Below are 17,761 nucleotides of genomic sequence, written 5' to 3'. Positions count from 1 at the left end.
GTTGCATTTTTACTTTAGATGGGCACCCTCACCGAGGATGGTTTGGAAAGGGTGTGACTTATTACATCAGGCTTTATTTACTGTTCTCATTAGTGGGGTTGTAAGGGTGCTATGATGAAGTTCAGGAGCTCCCAAATAAAGTCTTGAACACTCATGCTGAAAAGTTTTTATTTATTTTTTATGTTTTTATTTTTTTGTTCTTTAAGATAAAAATATATGATGTGATCAATAGTGACAATCCAACACATCACATTTGAGTTATTTCCTCCTTGTCCTACACAGCTCCATACACTGAGGTAGCTACAGAAAGACTGGTTAAGAATTTTTTTGTCGCATGCATGGCTACCTGCCATTCCGTGACCACCATAGAGGGCAAAGTCATTGGAGACCCCTTGGGCCTCAAGGTGTTCGCTGCCACAGGCTCGTGTAATCAAGGAGCTTTGATTACACGTTATGACACACGCTCATTCAACCAACACTGACTCCAATCTGAAGTAAAATACCTGAAGCCTCTAAAGTCGAAGGCTAGACTCAAAATTACAACTAATCACACAAAACTTTGCTTGACTGTTTTAAAATATCAAAATGTTTCCGAAAGGCTTTATGACAGCAACTGTTTCTATTTCAGTTGTTTCCTTTGAGAAAAATTGTGTATGAAATCCACACAATTCAGACTCTCCAGATTATTTACACTCTGGAGACTTACACCCGGAAGGGGTTCAGGGTTATTGCCCTGACACATCACCAGCGGGATTCTGAATTCTCCTGGCCTGAAGTCCAGAGCCTCAGTCGGTATGCATTCATACTGTATAGTTATTAGACAAACGCCACATCCTGGCATGCAAAGATTTGACTGGAATTTGCATACTGTCCCTGTGCTTGTGTAGGTTTTCTCCGGGTATGCTGGTCATAGTGTAAGTCACATATTTGCACATCAGTCTCAAGTCTTAACCTTCAAGTTTCAAACAAGTCCCAGGTTACTGTGGCAGAAATCAAGCGAGTCAGTCGGGAGTACATACAGTCTTGCTCAGTCACAACATACTGTATATTAGCATCTTTGCATTCAGTATCTGTTTTAGCATTAGTTAGGCTTACTAACACATTCTTACTGGTCCCAAACTAGTTTCCATATTGTCTAATACTTTATTTTCTTCTCAATTAAACTCCTAACCAACATGAAGCTTGGTTAATGTTTGACCACCTATGGGTTAGCTAAGCAATGATGTTAATTTAGCTTACCTGTCTGGGGGATTTACAGTGACAGATGATATTAGATGTTGCAGGTGTTTTCTCTAATCTTTGAGTTGCAAAGCTTTCATGTTGTCATTCTCCTTTTCCCCATTTGATCAAAAACAGAATCCTTGAATTCAAATGCAATCATTCTCCACTCTGGCGCCACAATATTTGTTTCATGAGGTGCCCCCTATCAGAGTATACTGGTGGGTTGCCAGGTTGGGTTGAAAATGCCGAATGGGACGCAGGTCTAAGTCGACTCTTTAAGTTTTAGCCAGGCAATTTGGTCGAAAGCCCAAAATTTGGCCATTTAGGTCTGACGCAAGTCACGTGTCTTGAGTCTCCTTCATCTGCTTTTGTGTGCCTTATGATTGACTGGCATCCAGTCCTACCGCTTGCCCAGTCAGCCGGAGCAGAATTCAGTTACCCGTGACCCTAATGAGGACAAGCTCTCAAGGAAGTGGACGGTTGGATACATTTCTAGAGGTCACATTTATGCTGTTTGCTGCATGACTTACTGTGCACATATTTACTCAACAATGCTCTTAGAACTGACCACATCAAAAGAACATAGTTTCCTTTTAGACAGGGGCAAATATTATCTTTTTGTCCGGCGGTGACCACTCAGCTCAAACACGAGGCTATTTGTTAAACTCAGCAAGCAGCAACAAGAAATTATCATAATTTACATTCCCACCAACTGCTGTGTTTAACCTGTACCTTATAGAGATTAGATAAACAACAAATAGTTTTGGCCACTGGGGTGGAAAATGGTTGGCGCAATGTTAGGTTAATAAATTAAGAGGTGATTATGAAAAATATACAATGACTATGTGGTGCTGGGTGTTTTGAGTGAATTCTGATAAATAAATGGAAATAACTGAGATGGGAAGAAGGATCTTCACGTGTAAGATGTCGCAAAATTAAATTGATTATTAAACCCTTATTTAACTTTATGTGTATGCTTGGCCTTAATAAAGAGCAGAGACCAACTTGGACTTTCTTGGTTTGATCATCATGCAGAACAAAATCAAACGAGACAGCTGGCGTGTCGCTTGACTTACGAAAAGCCAACATTCGAACTTAGATGGTTACAGTTAAACACTCAGTTTACATGATGTCAGGCATGAATGTTTGAAATTCTAACAAGTTTTTATTTACTATTCACTTTTGTGTGCTGTTAGGAGACAACATGCTGACAGCGATATCGGTGGCTCGAGACTGTGAAATGATTCAAGCCCATGAGGAAGTCGCCATTGCAGATGTTGTGTCTCCTATTGATCAAAACCCTGCTCGTATCACATGGCGATACTCTGAGAACCCCCGTTTTGAAAAATAATCGGGTAAGACAGAGAAAGTTATAAGAACAATTTTATTAAAATATAAATATTTACAGGTACGTCTAAACCAGGGTTGGGCAAAGTATACATACGTTATTTAATCCAAGCCACCCGGCATTTACATTATCAAGAGTCCTGCAATATTTGTTGTCTTAATTTTGCTGTTTATTTTCTAAAATATATATATATTTGGATTTTTTTTTTATTAATTTATTTGATCAAGTCATTATTGAGTTGAAAGAATATAAGATAGCATCCATCCATCCATTTTCAACACCGCTTATCCTGGTTAGGGTCGCAGGACGCTGGAGCCTATCCCAGCTGACTTCGGGCGAAAGGCGGACTACACCCTGAACTGGTCGCCAGTCAGTCACAGGGCACATATAGACACGGACAACCATTCACACTCACATTCACACCGTCACTGAGTGGGAACTGAACCCACGCTGCCCGCACCAAAGTCAGGCGAGTGTACCACTACACCATCAGTGACTATAAGATAACAATAATTTATAAAAATAAAACATTTCACAGGCGGCACTGTGGGCGACTGGTAAGCACATCTGCGTCACAGTTCTGGGGACCGGGGTTCAAATCCCGGCCCCGCCTGTGTAGAGTTTGCATGTTCTCCCCGTGCCTGCGGGGCTTTTCTCCGGGGACTCCGGTATCCTCCCACATCCCAAAAACATGCAGGGTAGGTTAATCAAATACTCTAAATTGCCCGTAGGTATGAATGTGAGTGTGAATGGTTGTTTGTTTCTATTTGCCGTGCGATTGGCTGGCGACCAGTTCAGGGTGTAGCCCGCCTCTCGCCCGAAGATTGCTGGGATCGGCTCCAGCACGCCCGCGACCCGAGTGAGGATAGGCGGAACGATAGATGAATGAATGAAAACATTTCACATACACAAACATTTTTATTCATTTTATTAAATACACTTATGGGTTAATTACAAGACTAAGAAAATGAAACAATTTTGAATGAATTTAAAATTAATTTTATAACGTAATTGGTTTACATAAATAATACAAATTGTAAAATACATTTTTACAATATCAAAATGACAATGAAATCTGATTGGATAAAATCAAAAATGTAACATCCACATGTAATAAAAGCAGTGCAACTGAGAAAAACACTATGAAATGAAGAGAATAGACTGCTCGGAACAAATAAATACAATATAGCCCTATACAGATGATATGCGTCTTATATTAGCCACTATACATTATGCAACCTACACTGAGAGTCTTCAAGAATGTAAAAAGCAACAAAAGTTGGATTGGAGGCTTGCTGTCTATTTTTTTCATATTTCTATCTGGTGACGGGTTACATGGTGAGGAGGACCACAACCATTCAAACTCACATTCACACCTACGGGCAATTTAGAGTTTTCATTTAATCTACTATGCATGTTTTTGGAATGTGGGAGGAAATCGGAGTGCCGTATTGTCTCGTATTTACAATATGTAGAATCCTAGTACAGTTCTGCTTTCTTTTAAATGTGTTGTCATTTGTTAAGTATCTGATGCAAACTATTCCCCATATCGCCTTTCTCCCCTTCATAGGTCAACTACTTCACCCGACACAGTATCAAATATTACTGGAATGAAGGATCCCAGAACTTTGAATCATTTAAGTATGAGTTCAGAAAAATACTTTGCTATTACTTTCTTTTTCTTTTTTTAACCTGTCCTGTTCAATGATGGATCTGCGCGTTGCTATTACTGATCCCACCCATATTGACTAAATTCAGCTTCGCCTTTAATTCCTGTTTTAGCGCCTGGGCTTGCACACTGTTCATTTCTGTGCATTGTCACATACAAATTTCTAACAAGACATCCAGTTCTTATTTAATAATAATATGTGTGCCAATCTGCTTTTGAGTGAGTCCTTCACATCAGTGGTTTAACCCAGGGGTGTCAAACTCTTTTTTGTCTCGGGCCGAATTGTAGTTATGATTTCCCTCAGAGGGCCGTTAGAACAGTGAAACCATATAAATGTTTAATCATCACCAAAACATATTATTACGATTACACAACAAATTGAGGGATAACTAATTTTGAAATCAGAAGACAAGGATAATAGTTTGTTCAAGTATTGTTTAGGTTACTGTAGAAGAAGGGTTTGGTAACAGAAAAATGCAATATCTCAACATTATTGTTTATTACTATGACAAATTTGGAATTTGGGTACAGATTTGAGCAAAAATCACAGAGGTTGACGAACATGATTTGCTTTCGTGGGCCACATAAAATTATGTGGCGGGCCGCATCTGGTTCCCGGGCCTTGAGTTTGACACCGTGGTTTTACCTCTTCTACAGTCATATATCCGTAACTTCTCGGGTGTAATAGATCTCTTGTCCACGACTTTAAATTGTTTGAAACACCCATCCTGGCGCTGTTGCATTTTATTTTTGTGTTATGTTAATTGTCCATGTGGCTGGCTGTGGTGTTTTCCATCGTATTCTTGATGGAGGTTGTGGTTGTTAAAAATACACAACGTGTCATTTGCTTTATTAGTTTTCAAGTAAATTTGAACTGGTAGTGGCAATGTACAGCTTCAAGCCTCTTTTTTTTAAGACTATTTGCTCATTATACCAGCCAAAGTGCTTCTTGTTGTCGAGTGCAGCCTCCTGCTGTCACATACTGTAGCAATGTTTCTTACGTTTGGACTTGCAAGTCAAAGCAAAGACCCGGCCAATAGACATCTTGTATCTCGATAAACTTGCAAGTCGTGTCACTGCTTTGCATGTTTTCCTCGCCTTGCTGCTCAATTGCATTTGTGGCTGTTATTTCCCCCTGAGAAGTATTCCACACATCACCCTCTTCTACTCAAAGCCACTTGCTTTTATCTGGACAGACAGACATGTATAGATACTGTAGATAGAAAGTAAGCTTGCTTGATGCTTGATGGCAGCATGCGCAAAAACAATGATGATGAGTGTAATGTGCCAGTCGTAGGGAATACACGCAATCTGAGGGAAGACAAAATGCACAGAGAAGAAACAACACAAAACCTGTAAACTACTACAGCTTCTGCCAGATTAACACATCCATTCTCCTTTGTTCTTAAAAAAAAATAATAATAATTATAGCAAGGGTCACCTGTAATAGGTTGTCTATAGAAGGAACAAGAGAAAAGCATACAGAATTGAGCAGGTCAGAACTGTGAGGCAGATGCTCTAACCAGTCGTCCACCGTGCCGCCTGCACAGCCATATCGTGTACATTTCTTTTAGGGGTTTGGAGGGCACCAAATTGACGTGCTGCAATTCACACCCACCACAGCTGTGGACTAAAAACACTACAGGACTACAGGTATCAACATCATTTGCTTTTTTTTTTAGAGAGAGAGAGATCAAAAACACAACATTCACTTGGAATATTTGTTGTCTACAGAGCTTTGTTTTTTGGTGAGAATGAGATTGATGTAAAAGTCCCGCCTTTACCAAAACTCTTTGTTAAAGAGGTAAAAACGAACAATTATATATAGGTTTTTCTTTAGCCTTATGTTAACTATAATAATTTTACTTGTTTCTCCCATCATGTTGTTGAATCCTTTTTACATCTTAAAGCTCTTCGGTATTATTCTGTGGAGTTTTCAGGAGATATACCACTATTCTTTGTCTGTTTATAATGGCAATTATTTTAATTGCCACCTCTTTGTACACCATTCAAAATGTGAGTCAAGTTGCTCCCTGACTTGTTTCACTTGCAGGGTTTTAAATCTTTTCAATCAAATCAAAACTTGCAGCACTGTAGCTGTAGCTGCTGACGTATTCATCAGCTTTTCTTTATCGTTTGTTTGTTTTTCTGCAAACTGTTTATGACTGCAAAGGTGTCAAATCCAAGGCCCAGGGGCATGATTCTGCCCGTCACGTCACTTTAAGTTGCCCATTAAGCAAATAAAGTGTGTCCACTAATTGTGGCAGCAAATCTGTACCAAAATGCAATTTTTCTTAGCTTTTAACAGATATTACAAGCATTTTTTCCTGCCGTAAATCCCTTCTTTACATAAATTGTACAATATTTGTACAGTATATTTATTTGCACTCCACCATTTTTCCATGACTTTTGATTTGATGTTAACAATATAAACAGCAATGGGAAAAATTGAGACCACTAATCAGTTTCTCAGATTTTGCTACTTATTGGTGTATGTTTAAGTAAAATGAACAGTTTTGTTTTATTATATAAAGTACTGACTACACAAGTTACCAATTCCAAATACAATTATTGTCATTGAGCATTTTAATTTATTCGCAGACTAAATTGTCAAAATACAGAAAGATTCCTTTTTTTGGAGACTCTAAATTGCCCGTAGGCATGACTGTGAGTGCGAATGGTTGTTTGTTCCTATGTTCCCTGCGATTGGCTGGCAACCAGTTCAGGGTGTACCCCGCCTCCTGCCCGATGACAGCTGGGATAGGCTCCAGCACGCCCGCGACCCTAGTGAGGAGAAGCGGCTCAGAAAATGGATGGATGGATTTTATTAATCTAGACGAAAAGATTACTGTTTGAATGTCTGTTTTCCTGTTCCATCTCTGATAGTACTGTTAACTTATTCCAGAAATTTGTGATACTACATGACATGGTGGTAGCACACTGTAAGGTACGAGTATCAGTGTGCAGAGAAAATGAAGGCATATTTCCTTAAGTTGTCCGAAATTTATAGCAATTGGTTGTAGTGGTGGTGTGAATGATTATCAGTGTCTCTTTTCAGGTGTCGAGCAAGTCATGTCGACTGAGCTTGTGCCTGGTGATGTCATCACTATTCCAGCCAATGGGATGATCATGCCTTGTGATGACGAGAGCTTGTTGACAGGTTAACCCCTCTTAAAAACATACAGTAGGCTACGTCAGTGGTTCTCAAATTGGGGGCCCCAAGGGTCTGAGAGCCAAAGCTTTGGTGTCCGCAAAATAATTTGCAATAAATTACTATATGTCATGACTTAGCTTTAGCCCTTATCTTTGGGGCAATTAAAACCTCACATATGATTGTGACGTATCACCACATAAATCTGACATCCCTTCATTGATAAAGTCGTTATTTTTTTATATGTATGTCTTGTTAAGACTGTATTTTTGCTTTATTTTCAACATTACAACATTTTTCTATTAAAAAAAAAAAAAAATTAGTTGTTAGAACAGTCTTTTTTTCTTGTCTGAAAAATCATTAACTTTTTAATTCCTATGTAAGTTATTGATACACATGGTTGTTATGTTTTATTGGCATTGGGACGATAAAAGTACTTTTAATGAGTCTCCTATGAGGCTAAAGCTAGGATCATAAAATAAGAACTTTAGACTTCTGGTGCCAGTTTTCCCAATCCAGTTGTTTAGTGGATATCTGTTTGGATTTCCAGGGGAGAGTGTACCTGTTACTAAGAACAGTGTACCAAATTCAGGCGAGGATGCAGAGAGGATCTACAGTACAGAAGAACACAAACACCACAACCTCTTCTGTGGCTCACATGTGATCCAAAGCCATCACTATGCCGGGGAGCTGGTGAAGGTGGTCGTGGTCAGAACAGGTGAGGACTGGGCTCTGTGCTGAGATGTGGTGCAAATACATTCTTCAGTTGTTTTTGCCTTTCTAAGGTGACATCAATAAAAGAAGCTCATTATCATACCTTACATGATCCAACAGGCTTTAGCACAGAAAAAGGCCAGCTTGTGCGCTCCATCCTCTAGCCGAAAACCACCACCTTCACATTGCACCGTGATGCTGTCCATTTCCTGATGTGTATGGTGGGGGTGGCAGTGATTGGCTCTGTCTACACCATCACTATCAATGTCCGAAATGAGGTATCAATTCACAAGCATTTGACCAGCCAGTCCAATGTAGAGGTAAATAGTTGGCATTATGTTACATTCAATCAGCTTAGTGCATGGGTGGGACTTTCTATTGCAATTTTGTCCATGTTCATGTTTTTTTCTGTATACAATAAAAACCCATAAAAAACATCGCTAAAAATTCTGCGATATCCTGTAGCGGCAGGATGAACGATGAACGCAATATAGTGGGGGTGCAGTGTACGACAGGACCTTTTAATTCACTTTACATCACAGACAGAATATGTGTTGAAGAAAAACCATCAACAGTCTCGTTTGTCATGTGATAGTATATTATGTAGTATTGACGATCTTTTCCCCATCTCTTCCAGGTTCCTGTTCAGTTCGTCATCTTTGACTCTCTGAACATCGTCCTCGTTTCTGTGCCTGTGTTTTTACCTATGACCTTGACTGTTGGTCTTGTGCACGCACAGCGGCGCATGAAGCAAGTGGGCATCTTTTGCATCAGTCTGCAAAGGATTAACATCTGCGGTCAGCTGAACCTGGTCTGTTTTGACAAGGTGGGTGTTATTTAATCCGGCCCACTGCGCAGTTAAATAAGAGTCTTGTCATAATTGTTGCATTAATGTAGCCGTTTTCTATTCCTAAAATTGGTTGATTAGAAAGTATTTATTCATTCTATTTTTCTTTAATATTATAGTATTATAATAATCCTTTATTTAGTAAGTAATTGGTTAACTGACTCACCCACACTCTCACCCACCCACTGTTTTCATAGCATTTTCAGTGGGGGAGGGCATGTGTGTCCATATTTGGCACTGGTTGCTAACCTAGCGAATAGGTAGTAGCCTTGTCCAGTTTCCTACTGGTTTTGGTGGAAAGTAGTTACAACAAAAGCCCACAATAGGGACATGGACATGTCGATGCATGTATGACTGTGCTATATTTTACTTTAAACTAACATTTTCACGATTAAAAAGGCTAAAATCACGTTTCTATCACTGTCAAACAACCTGATGTATTCAACATAGTGGAGCTCTCTGTCCATCGCTGTGTCGTCATGGTACAACATTATTCTTGTGTTCTAGTGTTTTACATCTTTTGGTGTAGCCAGTTGATATATTATGTGTCCAGGAGACCAGGTGGAGGCTAGAAGTTTAGGGGCAGGGTTTAAATTATTTTACTATGGTGTAGATGGGAAGAGAAATGGAGTAGGGGTTATTTTAAAAGAAGAGTTAGCTAAGAATGACTTGGAGGTGAAAAGAGTATCAGATCGAGTGATGAGGCTGAAACTTGAAATTGAGGGTGTTATGTATAATGTGATAAGTAGCTATGCCCCACAGGTAGGATGTGACCGAGAGGTGAAAGAGAAATTCTGGAAGGAGCTGGACGAAGTAGTTCTGAGCAACAAACACACACACACACACACACACACACACACACACACAGAGAGAGAGAGAGAGAGAGTCATGATTGGTGCAGATTTTAATGGACATGTTGGTGAAGCAAACAGGGGTGATGAAGAAGTGATGGCTAAGTTCGGCATCCAGGTAAGGAACTTCGAGGGACAGATGGTGGTAGACTTTGCAAAAAGAATGGAAATGGCTGTAGTTAACACTTTCTTTCAGAAGAGGCAGGAACATAGCGTGACCTACAAGAGCGGAGGTAGAAGCACCCAGGTGGATTACATCTTGTAAAAAAGATGTAATCTGGAGGAGGTTAGCTAAGAAGAAATGGGACACTGAGAGGACTGAGGAGAGGAGAAAGGAACATGTCGAGATGCGACATAGGGTGAAGGTGGAGGTGGCAAAGGCCCCCCCTCTCCCACAAATGAAACATTGACTTTTGAGTGTTCCATTGAGTTCCATGTAGTTTCATTAAATTTTGTATTCCATTGTTTGATATACATGACCTTTGAGTCACTTTCTCTTTGTCCCACACAGTCTTTCAGCTCCAAACACTGAGGTGATAAACAGGGAGTCTGGTGAAGTCTTCTTTTTTTGCCTGCATGGCAACCTGCCACTCATTGACCAGTATAAACGGCACACTCTATGGAGACCCTTTGGATATCAAGGTGTTCAGTGCCACAGGGTCGGTAGGAAACATTGATTGTTTACACCCGGCATAGTTAGACACAGGCCCTTGAATCCAGCCTGGACCACACTCTTTACTAAATTATAGAGCAACGTCTGGAATTCCCGCTAGTAGGGAACAATATGGAATTTGACCAATATTTTCAGGAAATATATGCCTTTTAGGTCATACAGACTTTATGTATTACACCTCTATGACTGTTTATAAGAAAACTTGTCAGAATCAGAAGTCTTTTCTTTACTAATGTTGTGTTTACTAGTAGGATCTTTCCAACCCATGAATACTTCTGCAGGGCTGGAAATGTATTTTCTGTCTGAAATTTCACCAATGAATGCTCAGATTTTGGTTAATCATTCTCGATTTATAAACCAACATAGTTCCAAAAAATTTAACTATACGGTATGGCAAAAGTTCAAAAGTAATCCAAAGGAAATCATTAATTCTGCTTCCAGAAAATAGTGCAATAAAACATAGCCTCTTTGTCTGTTAGACAGCTCCAGTATCACTTTAAAACTGAATGCAATGTTAATGAGGGAGTTTTCCCCTAACGACTCTTGTGGACAGACCATGACCTCTCTGCCAGGCATCCTAAAGACTGACCTTTTTTTTCTTTTTTTTTCCATCCATCCATTCTCTACCGCTTATCCGGGTCGGGTCGCGGGGGCAGTAGCTTCAGCAGGGACGCCCAGACTACCCTCTCCCCAGCCACTTCATCCAGATCTTCCGGGGGGATCCCGAGGCGTTCCCAGGCCAGCCGAAGGATGTAGTCTCTCCAGCGCGTCCTGGGTCGTCCCCGGGGTCTTCTCCCGGTGGGACATGCCCGGAACACCTCACCAGGGAGGCGTCCGGGAGGCATCCGAATCAGATGCCCCAGCCACCTCATCTGGCTCCTCTCAATGCGGAGGAGTAGCGGCTCTACTCTGAGATCCTCCCGGATGACCGAGCTTCTCACCCTATCTCTAAGGGAGAGCCCGGACACCCTGCGGAGGAAACTCATTTCGGCCGCTTGTATCCGGGATCTTGTTCTTTCGGTCACGACCCACAGCTCATGACCATAGGTGAGGGTAGGAACGAAGATCGACCGGTAAATTGAGAGCTTCGCCTTTCGGCTTAGCTCTTTCTTTACCACAACGGACCGATACAAAGTCCGCATCACTGCAGACGCTGCACCGATCCGCCTGTCGATCTCCCGTTCCATTCTTCCCTCACTCGTGAACAAGACCCCAAGATACTTGAATTCCTCCACTTGGGGCAGGATCTCATCCCCGACCTGGAGATGGCATGCCACCCTTTCCCGACTGAGGACCATGGTCTCAGATTTGGAGGTGCTGATTCTCATCCCAGCCGCTTCACACTCGGCTGCGAACTGCTCCAATGAGAGTTGGAGGTCACGGCTTGATGAAGCCAACAGAACCAAATCATCTGCAAAAACCAGAGATGCAATACTGAGGCCACCAAACCGGACCCCCTCTACGCCTCGGCTGCGCCTAGAAATTCTGTCCATAAAAGTTATGAACAGAATCGGCGACAAAGGGCAGCCTTGGCGGAGTCCAACCCTCACCGGGAACGAGTCCGACTTACTGCCGGATATGCGGACCAAACTCTGACTCCAGTCGTACAGGGACCGAACAGCCCGTATCAGGGGGTTCGGTAGCCCATACTCCCGAAGCACTCTCCACAGGACTCCCCGAGGGACACGGTCGAACGCCTTCTCCAAGTCCACAAAACACATGTAGACTGGTTGGGCGAACTCCCATGCACCCTCGAGGACCCTGCCGAGGGTGTAGAGCTGGTCCACTGTTCCACGGCCAGGACGAAAACCACACTGCTCCTCCTGAATCTGAGATTCGACTTCCCGACGGACCCTCCTCTCCAGCACCCCTGAATAGACCTTACCAGGGAGGCTGAGCAGTGTGATCCCCCTGTAGTTGGAACACACCCTCTTTTTTTTTTTCATACCAAAAGAATGATATCATCCGTGGTTTTGAGTTGTGCTTCCAACTTTGGGCATAAATAGTTGAATTTTTCCACACCAAATCAGGGTTATTTCTGTCCTAACTAAGCCTTGTTGCATGAATTAATAAAGCCTGTTCAGATGAGACGTGAAATGTTTTCTAAATCAAGCAGAACAGTCCAGTTGCCATTGAGTCAATGCGCTGAGAATGGAATGAGCTGGATGAATGAGAATATTCACAGGCAAAATAAAAACTCCTGAATGGGATGTGAGCCTTACACTTTAACCAAATATGCAAATACTCGTCACGTATGGAGAGGTTTCCCCAGCTGAACATTGTCCAATCAACAACTGAATGATTAACACTTACTGTACTTGTATGCTTCAAACTTTAATTACATCTTTCGTGTAGGCCTATGGTAAAAGTTGTCGATCATATACATCGCTTCAGGTCAGGCCAGGTGGACAGGTTTGGGACCTATTTGTCCGTAGCTGCGTATTTGCGGATATCCTGGTTGCCGCTGTTGTACAGAAGCCTTGCTGCATATCTTTGCTTGGCATAAGCTGACCCAAACTTGCATAAATGCATACTGTGATTAAAAAGCCATGAAAATTAGGTTTCTCAGCCAGTATGATTTGAAAGTGGTAGGTTCTTTTGCTAATAAATTTTATGCACACAATTATGCCACGATGACGTTTCGTGAACGTTCCTATTTCAAAACATTTCACTTCTGTTGAACCTAATTGTTGAACTTTTGCACACAGTAGAACAGAATTTCACTAATGATTGAAGTTTGTCTGATGGAAGACAATGTGATGTTTTACAGTTTCCACATTAATCCACCAAATGAACTTTCTTTTGCATTCTCCATCATGCACTGCAGCATACTGTGCACCAGAGTGCTGACATCTGATTTTTAGTCTTCAGTGAACTTAACATGCATATTTTTGGAATGTGGGAAAAAGCTGGACTACCCAGAGAAAAAAAAACACCTTACTGCCTCAAACGTATTGATTATCAAATCATATTCATATAAATCCTAAGAATTACATTTGAGCTTCTCCATCTTTCTTCTCCCATTCAGAGTACTAAGATCAGCTTTTCTGGTGATGGGGTTCACAGTGAGGAGGATCCAGACTATCACTTCGCTGTGAGTGGCCAAGCCTTCGCTGTCATCACTGAGCACTTTCCACAACTTGTCCAGAAGGTACTATGTTATATTGTTGTCTCATATACAGTCGTTTACTGTAGTCCGGCATGACAATGACTCGACCACATCACTAAACAGCACAGTGCAAACCTCCTCCAAACAATCCTGAATTTGTATCAGCACCACAATTCTGGATCCAGAAAACAAGCCAAATTATTCAGTTTATCTTCAGCTCAAAGGTACTCACCAAATTTCATCCAAATATACTCACGGCTTTCTGAGTTTTGTTGGTAATGAACATGAACAAGAGTGTTCAAGAGTGTTGGAGCTGCCAAGGCCAAACAATAAAGAAAGATAGTGGAGACTATGAGGTGTTGCATAGGCCAAAACTAACATATAGAGTACCTCTCACACACACACACACCAAAAAAAAACTCTTACATTTCCCCATAAACCTCTCACATGCAACATAAAACTAAAAAAAAATAAATAAATCTCACACACGTCAAAAAAGTTCTTATTAACCAAAAACATTCTTACTAAAACAAAAAACCTCTAGCACAAACCCAAAACAACCCCTCTCATACTCCTCCAAATTTTTCTCCTTTTCACCAAAAACCCTCTCACTAAAACAAATGAAATTGTTACACAGTGAGAGAAAAAAAAAAAAAAAAAAAAGCACTGAAACAAAGCCATACCGGCAGCAGCCTGAGGTAGGGAGCGAACACCACTTGTAAACTTTGCTGTTCAGCTCCTCATTAGAGAACTTGGAGTTGTGCTAAAAGTACATTGAACAATTGGACATTCAAAAGTTTAGAGAAGCTCAAGTTCAAGTTCACCTGTATTGGTTATAGTGCGTTTTAGGTTCATCCTGAAATTTGACCCAAAAGCCCAAACATTTTGTGAGTAGTGCATGTTTCTTACATTATTCTAACATGGTCAGTTTTGATGTAATCAGAATAGAGGTTTATTTGGACAAAGTTTTTCCTCTGTCACAGTGCCTGCAATGGGTCCATCTTCGGTAACACTTACAGCATCAATAAAACTGAAGCTGACGACATGCAGAACTTCAAGAGCTTTGAAAACAACTCCGTCTTCTACGTCTCTACCTTCCACTACTCAATTGTAGCCATTGTCTTCTCCAAAGGAAAACCCTTCAGACAACCAAGCTATAAAAACTGTAAGATACATCTTACATAGGAAGTTGTATCGGTGGACTGGTAGAGACTGTTGTTATCATAGAATATGCTTCCATCTGTCCAGGACATTTTTCATGCGACGGCGAAAGAAAATATATTTTTCTCCAAATCACCTGATATGATGCGTGTTTATGCAAAGCTCTCCTTTGGATTTAAAACCAATTTTTTAACCTTGTGGAATTTAAATTTCCATTGTGATCTTACCAGTAGAATAGATAACGCTGGAAAAATAAATAAATAAATGTGTGTATGGGTGTGTGTGTGTGTTTGTGTCTGTGTGTGGGTGTCGGTCTGCCTGTTATATTATCTTGGCCTCCCTAACTTCCTTCTGTTTTTAATTTCAGGGCCTTTTGTATTGAGCTGCTCATTTCTGTGTGTTTCTCTTGTTCATCATCTTGTAGCCAATTCCTGCTATAGACGACATATTGCAGGTGAACCTTGCTATTACGTTTTTTAAATGTTTTATTTTTAAACACAAGTTTTGTGTGTGTGGTTTCTTCTCCACACATTCTGTCTTCCGGATTGCTTGTATTCCCTACGACTGGCGCATTACACTCCTCATTATTGTTTTAACGCATGCTATTGTGTCTTTCACACTGGAGGTACGCTCATACACTCAGATCAACCTCTGGATGACTTCTCATATTTTGAAATTTTTGTTTTAAATACTAAATCACTGTCTAAAACTGTTTTTCAAATCTCATTTCTGGTTCTGCAACTCAATCAAGACAAACCTTCTGATTCTCAAGTTCCCACTGAAATGTTTCCTAGAATTAGATTCATGACACTTTGTGGAGGGTTGTAACAGCCAATCCGGGTCCAAATCAAACCACCGACCCCCCCCCCAGTGCTAACACAATGCAGGTTGGCAGGATTTTGATTCATTTATATTCATATTACTCTTGCATCCTTGCTTTGCTCTGTCCTCTGATTTTACTAAGAGATGAACCAGGAAGTTCACAAGGTACACCTGCAACTTTACACTACAATAATACTCAGTTTTGTACAGTATTTTCATCGGGTTAATATTGGTGGTGCAGTTTTTCACTTATTTCAGGGCAAGAAAAAACATGTCAAAAACATTTGTCATTCAGGTGGTAATGTGCATTAAAATGTTGCCCGAGTACCCCACACAAAATTACCAGGAGACAGCAAACTCCATGGAATTTACACAACGATAATACATTTTATGGTCGTTTCCTAGGCCAGGGGTGCTAATAATAGTTTCTCTGTATTGTGACATTTGAAAAGTCCACAGCTGTTTAAATGACACGAATTCCAAAATACACTATACGAATTATGCCTGTTTTATGCCTGATTACAATTCACTTTTGAATGTTGGCCAATTTAAAGTCTTGCAGTGTGCAGGAGACCTAAAATTAAGAAATATCACATGAAAGGGCGTGATAATGTTCTGTATATCACTGCTAGGACTCGGTCGTAATCACGAGGCAGTTCAAGAGTACAACACTATAAACTATGAGTCTAAACTGGAGATTGTCTTTTGCATGTCTGCATTGAATTGATGCAGTTGTATTTATTCTCATCAGAGTGTGCAGGTGTACCTAATGTTGTGGCTTTCCATAGGTTAATCATATGATTACACAAAGTATTTGGCAAGTTTCTTTTTCTTTTGTTGTTTTTGAGTTTACAGTAGGCGGCACGGTGGCCGACTGGTTAGAGCGTCAGCATCACAGTTCTGAGGTGCAGGGTTCAATCCCCGGCCCCGCCTGTGTGGAGTTTGCATGTTCTCCCCGTGCCTGCGTGGGTTTTCTCCGGGCACTCGGGTTTCCTCCCACATCCCAAAAACATGCATTAATTGGAGACTCTAAATTGCCCGTAGGCATGACTGTGAGTGTGAATGGTTGTTAGTTTCTATGTGCCCTGCGATTGGCTGGCAACCAGTTCAGGGTGTACCCCGCCTTCTGCCCGATGACAGCTGGGATAGGCTCCAGCACGCCCGCGACCCTAGTGAGGAGAAGCGGCTCAGAAAATGGATGGATGGATGGAGTTTACAGTAAGTCTCAATGACATGCTTTTTGTTTTTCAGAAGCGTCTCCCAAAGACTAAATACAAGCGTCTGGCTCTCAAACTGCAGGATGAGGCTGACTGGCCTCCAGCACCCTCTACTGTCACCTTTGCCAGCACTGCTCAGTACCAAATCTCTGTTGCCTTTTGACTCCAACAGCACTGGATTGGGACAAAAAAAATAAAAAATACAAAAGAAAAAAAAAACAGTGCTGCATCATTGGCTTAGACCAGACCCTCATAATTAGCAGTGCACCATTGTATTTTATGTATATATTCCCCAAAGAAAATGTATTTTAATTGTCCCAAACCGAACTCTAATTATTGTTTATAACCAAATGAAGAATAAAAGCATCATATTAGAAAAATAAAATAAAATCTGCCTTTGGGCCTATTAGAAATTTACAGTTAATTATTACTTAGAAATCTAATAAATAACCATTGTTGAAAACAAATAAGTAAATTTAAAGTGGATCTTTCTACAGTTACCACAGCTCAAGCTGTGATATTACATTATTCCATCATCATCATCTTCTTTTTCTTCTTCTTCTTATTGATGTCATTCTAAATTATTCTTATTATAGTATCAAATCTTGTGTGACGTGGATATGCAAATTGATTTTATTCTTATTTATTGAGCTGCGCCTGTATACTGCACAGTGAATATTTTGAGGCTTTATTTCTGAAATGCCATAATTCAAACTTCCTCTTTTTGCCGTATTTTGCAAAACAAAGTGAGATGAGTTAAGCTTTCGTAAACGGTCATATTCACCTGTTCACGACTCCAGCTACACAATACTGTACACTTTGAAATAGAGCATGTTTATTGTTATTTATTTATTTTAGTTATTTATTTATTTGTATTCTGTATGAAATCAATGCAATAAAAGTAATCAGAAAACTGTGCTTATGACTCAATGCATTTTTGGAGGTTTGTCAATAAAAATGGGGGTGTCTACTCCCTAC

At 40.6% G+C, this 17,761-nt stretch overlaps 1 protein-coding gene across 1 annotated transcript; it reads left to right on the top strand.

Moving 5' to 3' along the window:
* The first annotated feature begins 338 nt into the window (after window positions 1-338).
* LOC133489204 (polyamine-transporting ATPase 13A3) lies at window positions 339-16,946 on the top strand. Its single transcript, XM_061798066.1, is given in 14 exon segments — window positions 339-404; window positions 4,140-4,210; window positions 5,813-5,842; window positions 5,844-5,891; window positions 5,973-6,043; window positions 6,123-6,204; window positions 6,206-6,254; window positions 7,144-7,216; window positions 7,297-7,398; window positions 7,940-8,107; window positions 8,224-8,381; window positions 8,741-8,929; window positions 13,503-13,625; window positions 16,818-16,946. Coding segments are annotated over 14 exon segments (1,359 nt in total).
* Window positions 16,947-17,761: the final 815 nt, after the last annotated feature.

Source organism: Phyllopteryx taeniolatus, chromosome 14, assembly GCF_024500385.1.
Source record: "Phyllopteryx taeniolatus isolate TA_2022b chromosome 14, UOR_Ptae_1.2, whole genome shotgun sequence".
Taxonomy (NCBI): domain Eukaryota; kingdom Metazoa; phylum Chordata; class Actinopteri; order Syngnathiformes; family Syngnathidae; genus Phyllopteryx; species Phyllopteryx taeniolatus.
This window is presented reverse-complemented; position numbering and strand designations above follow the sequence as displayed.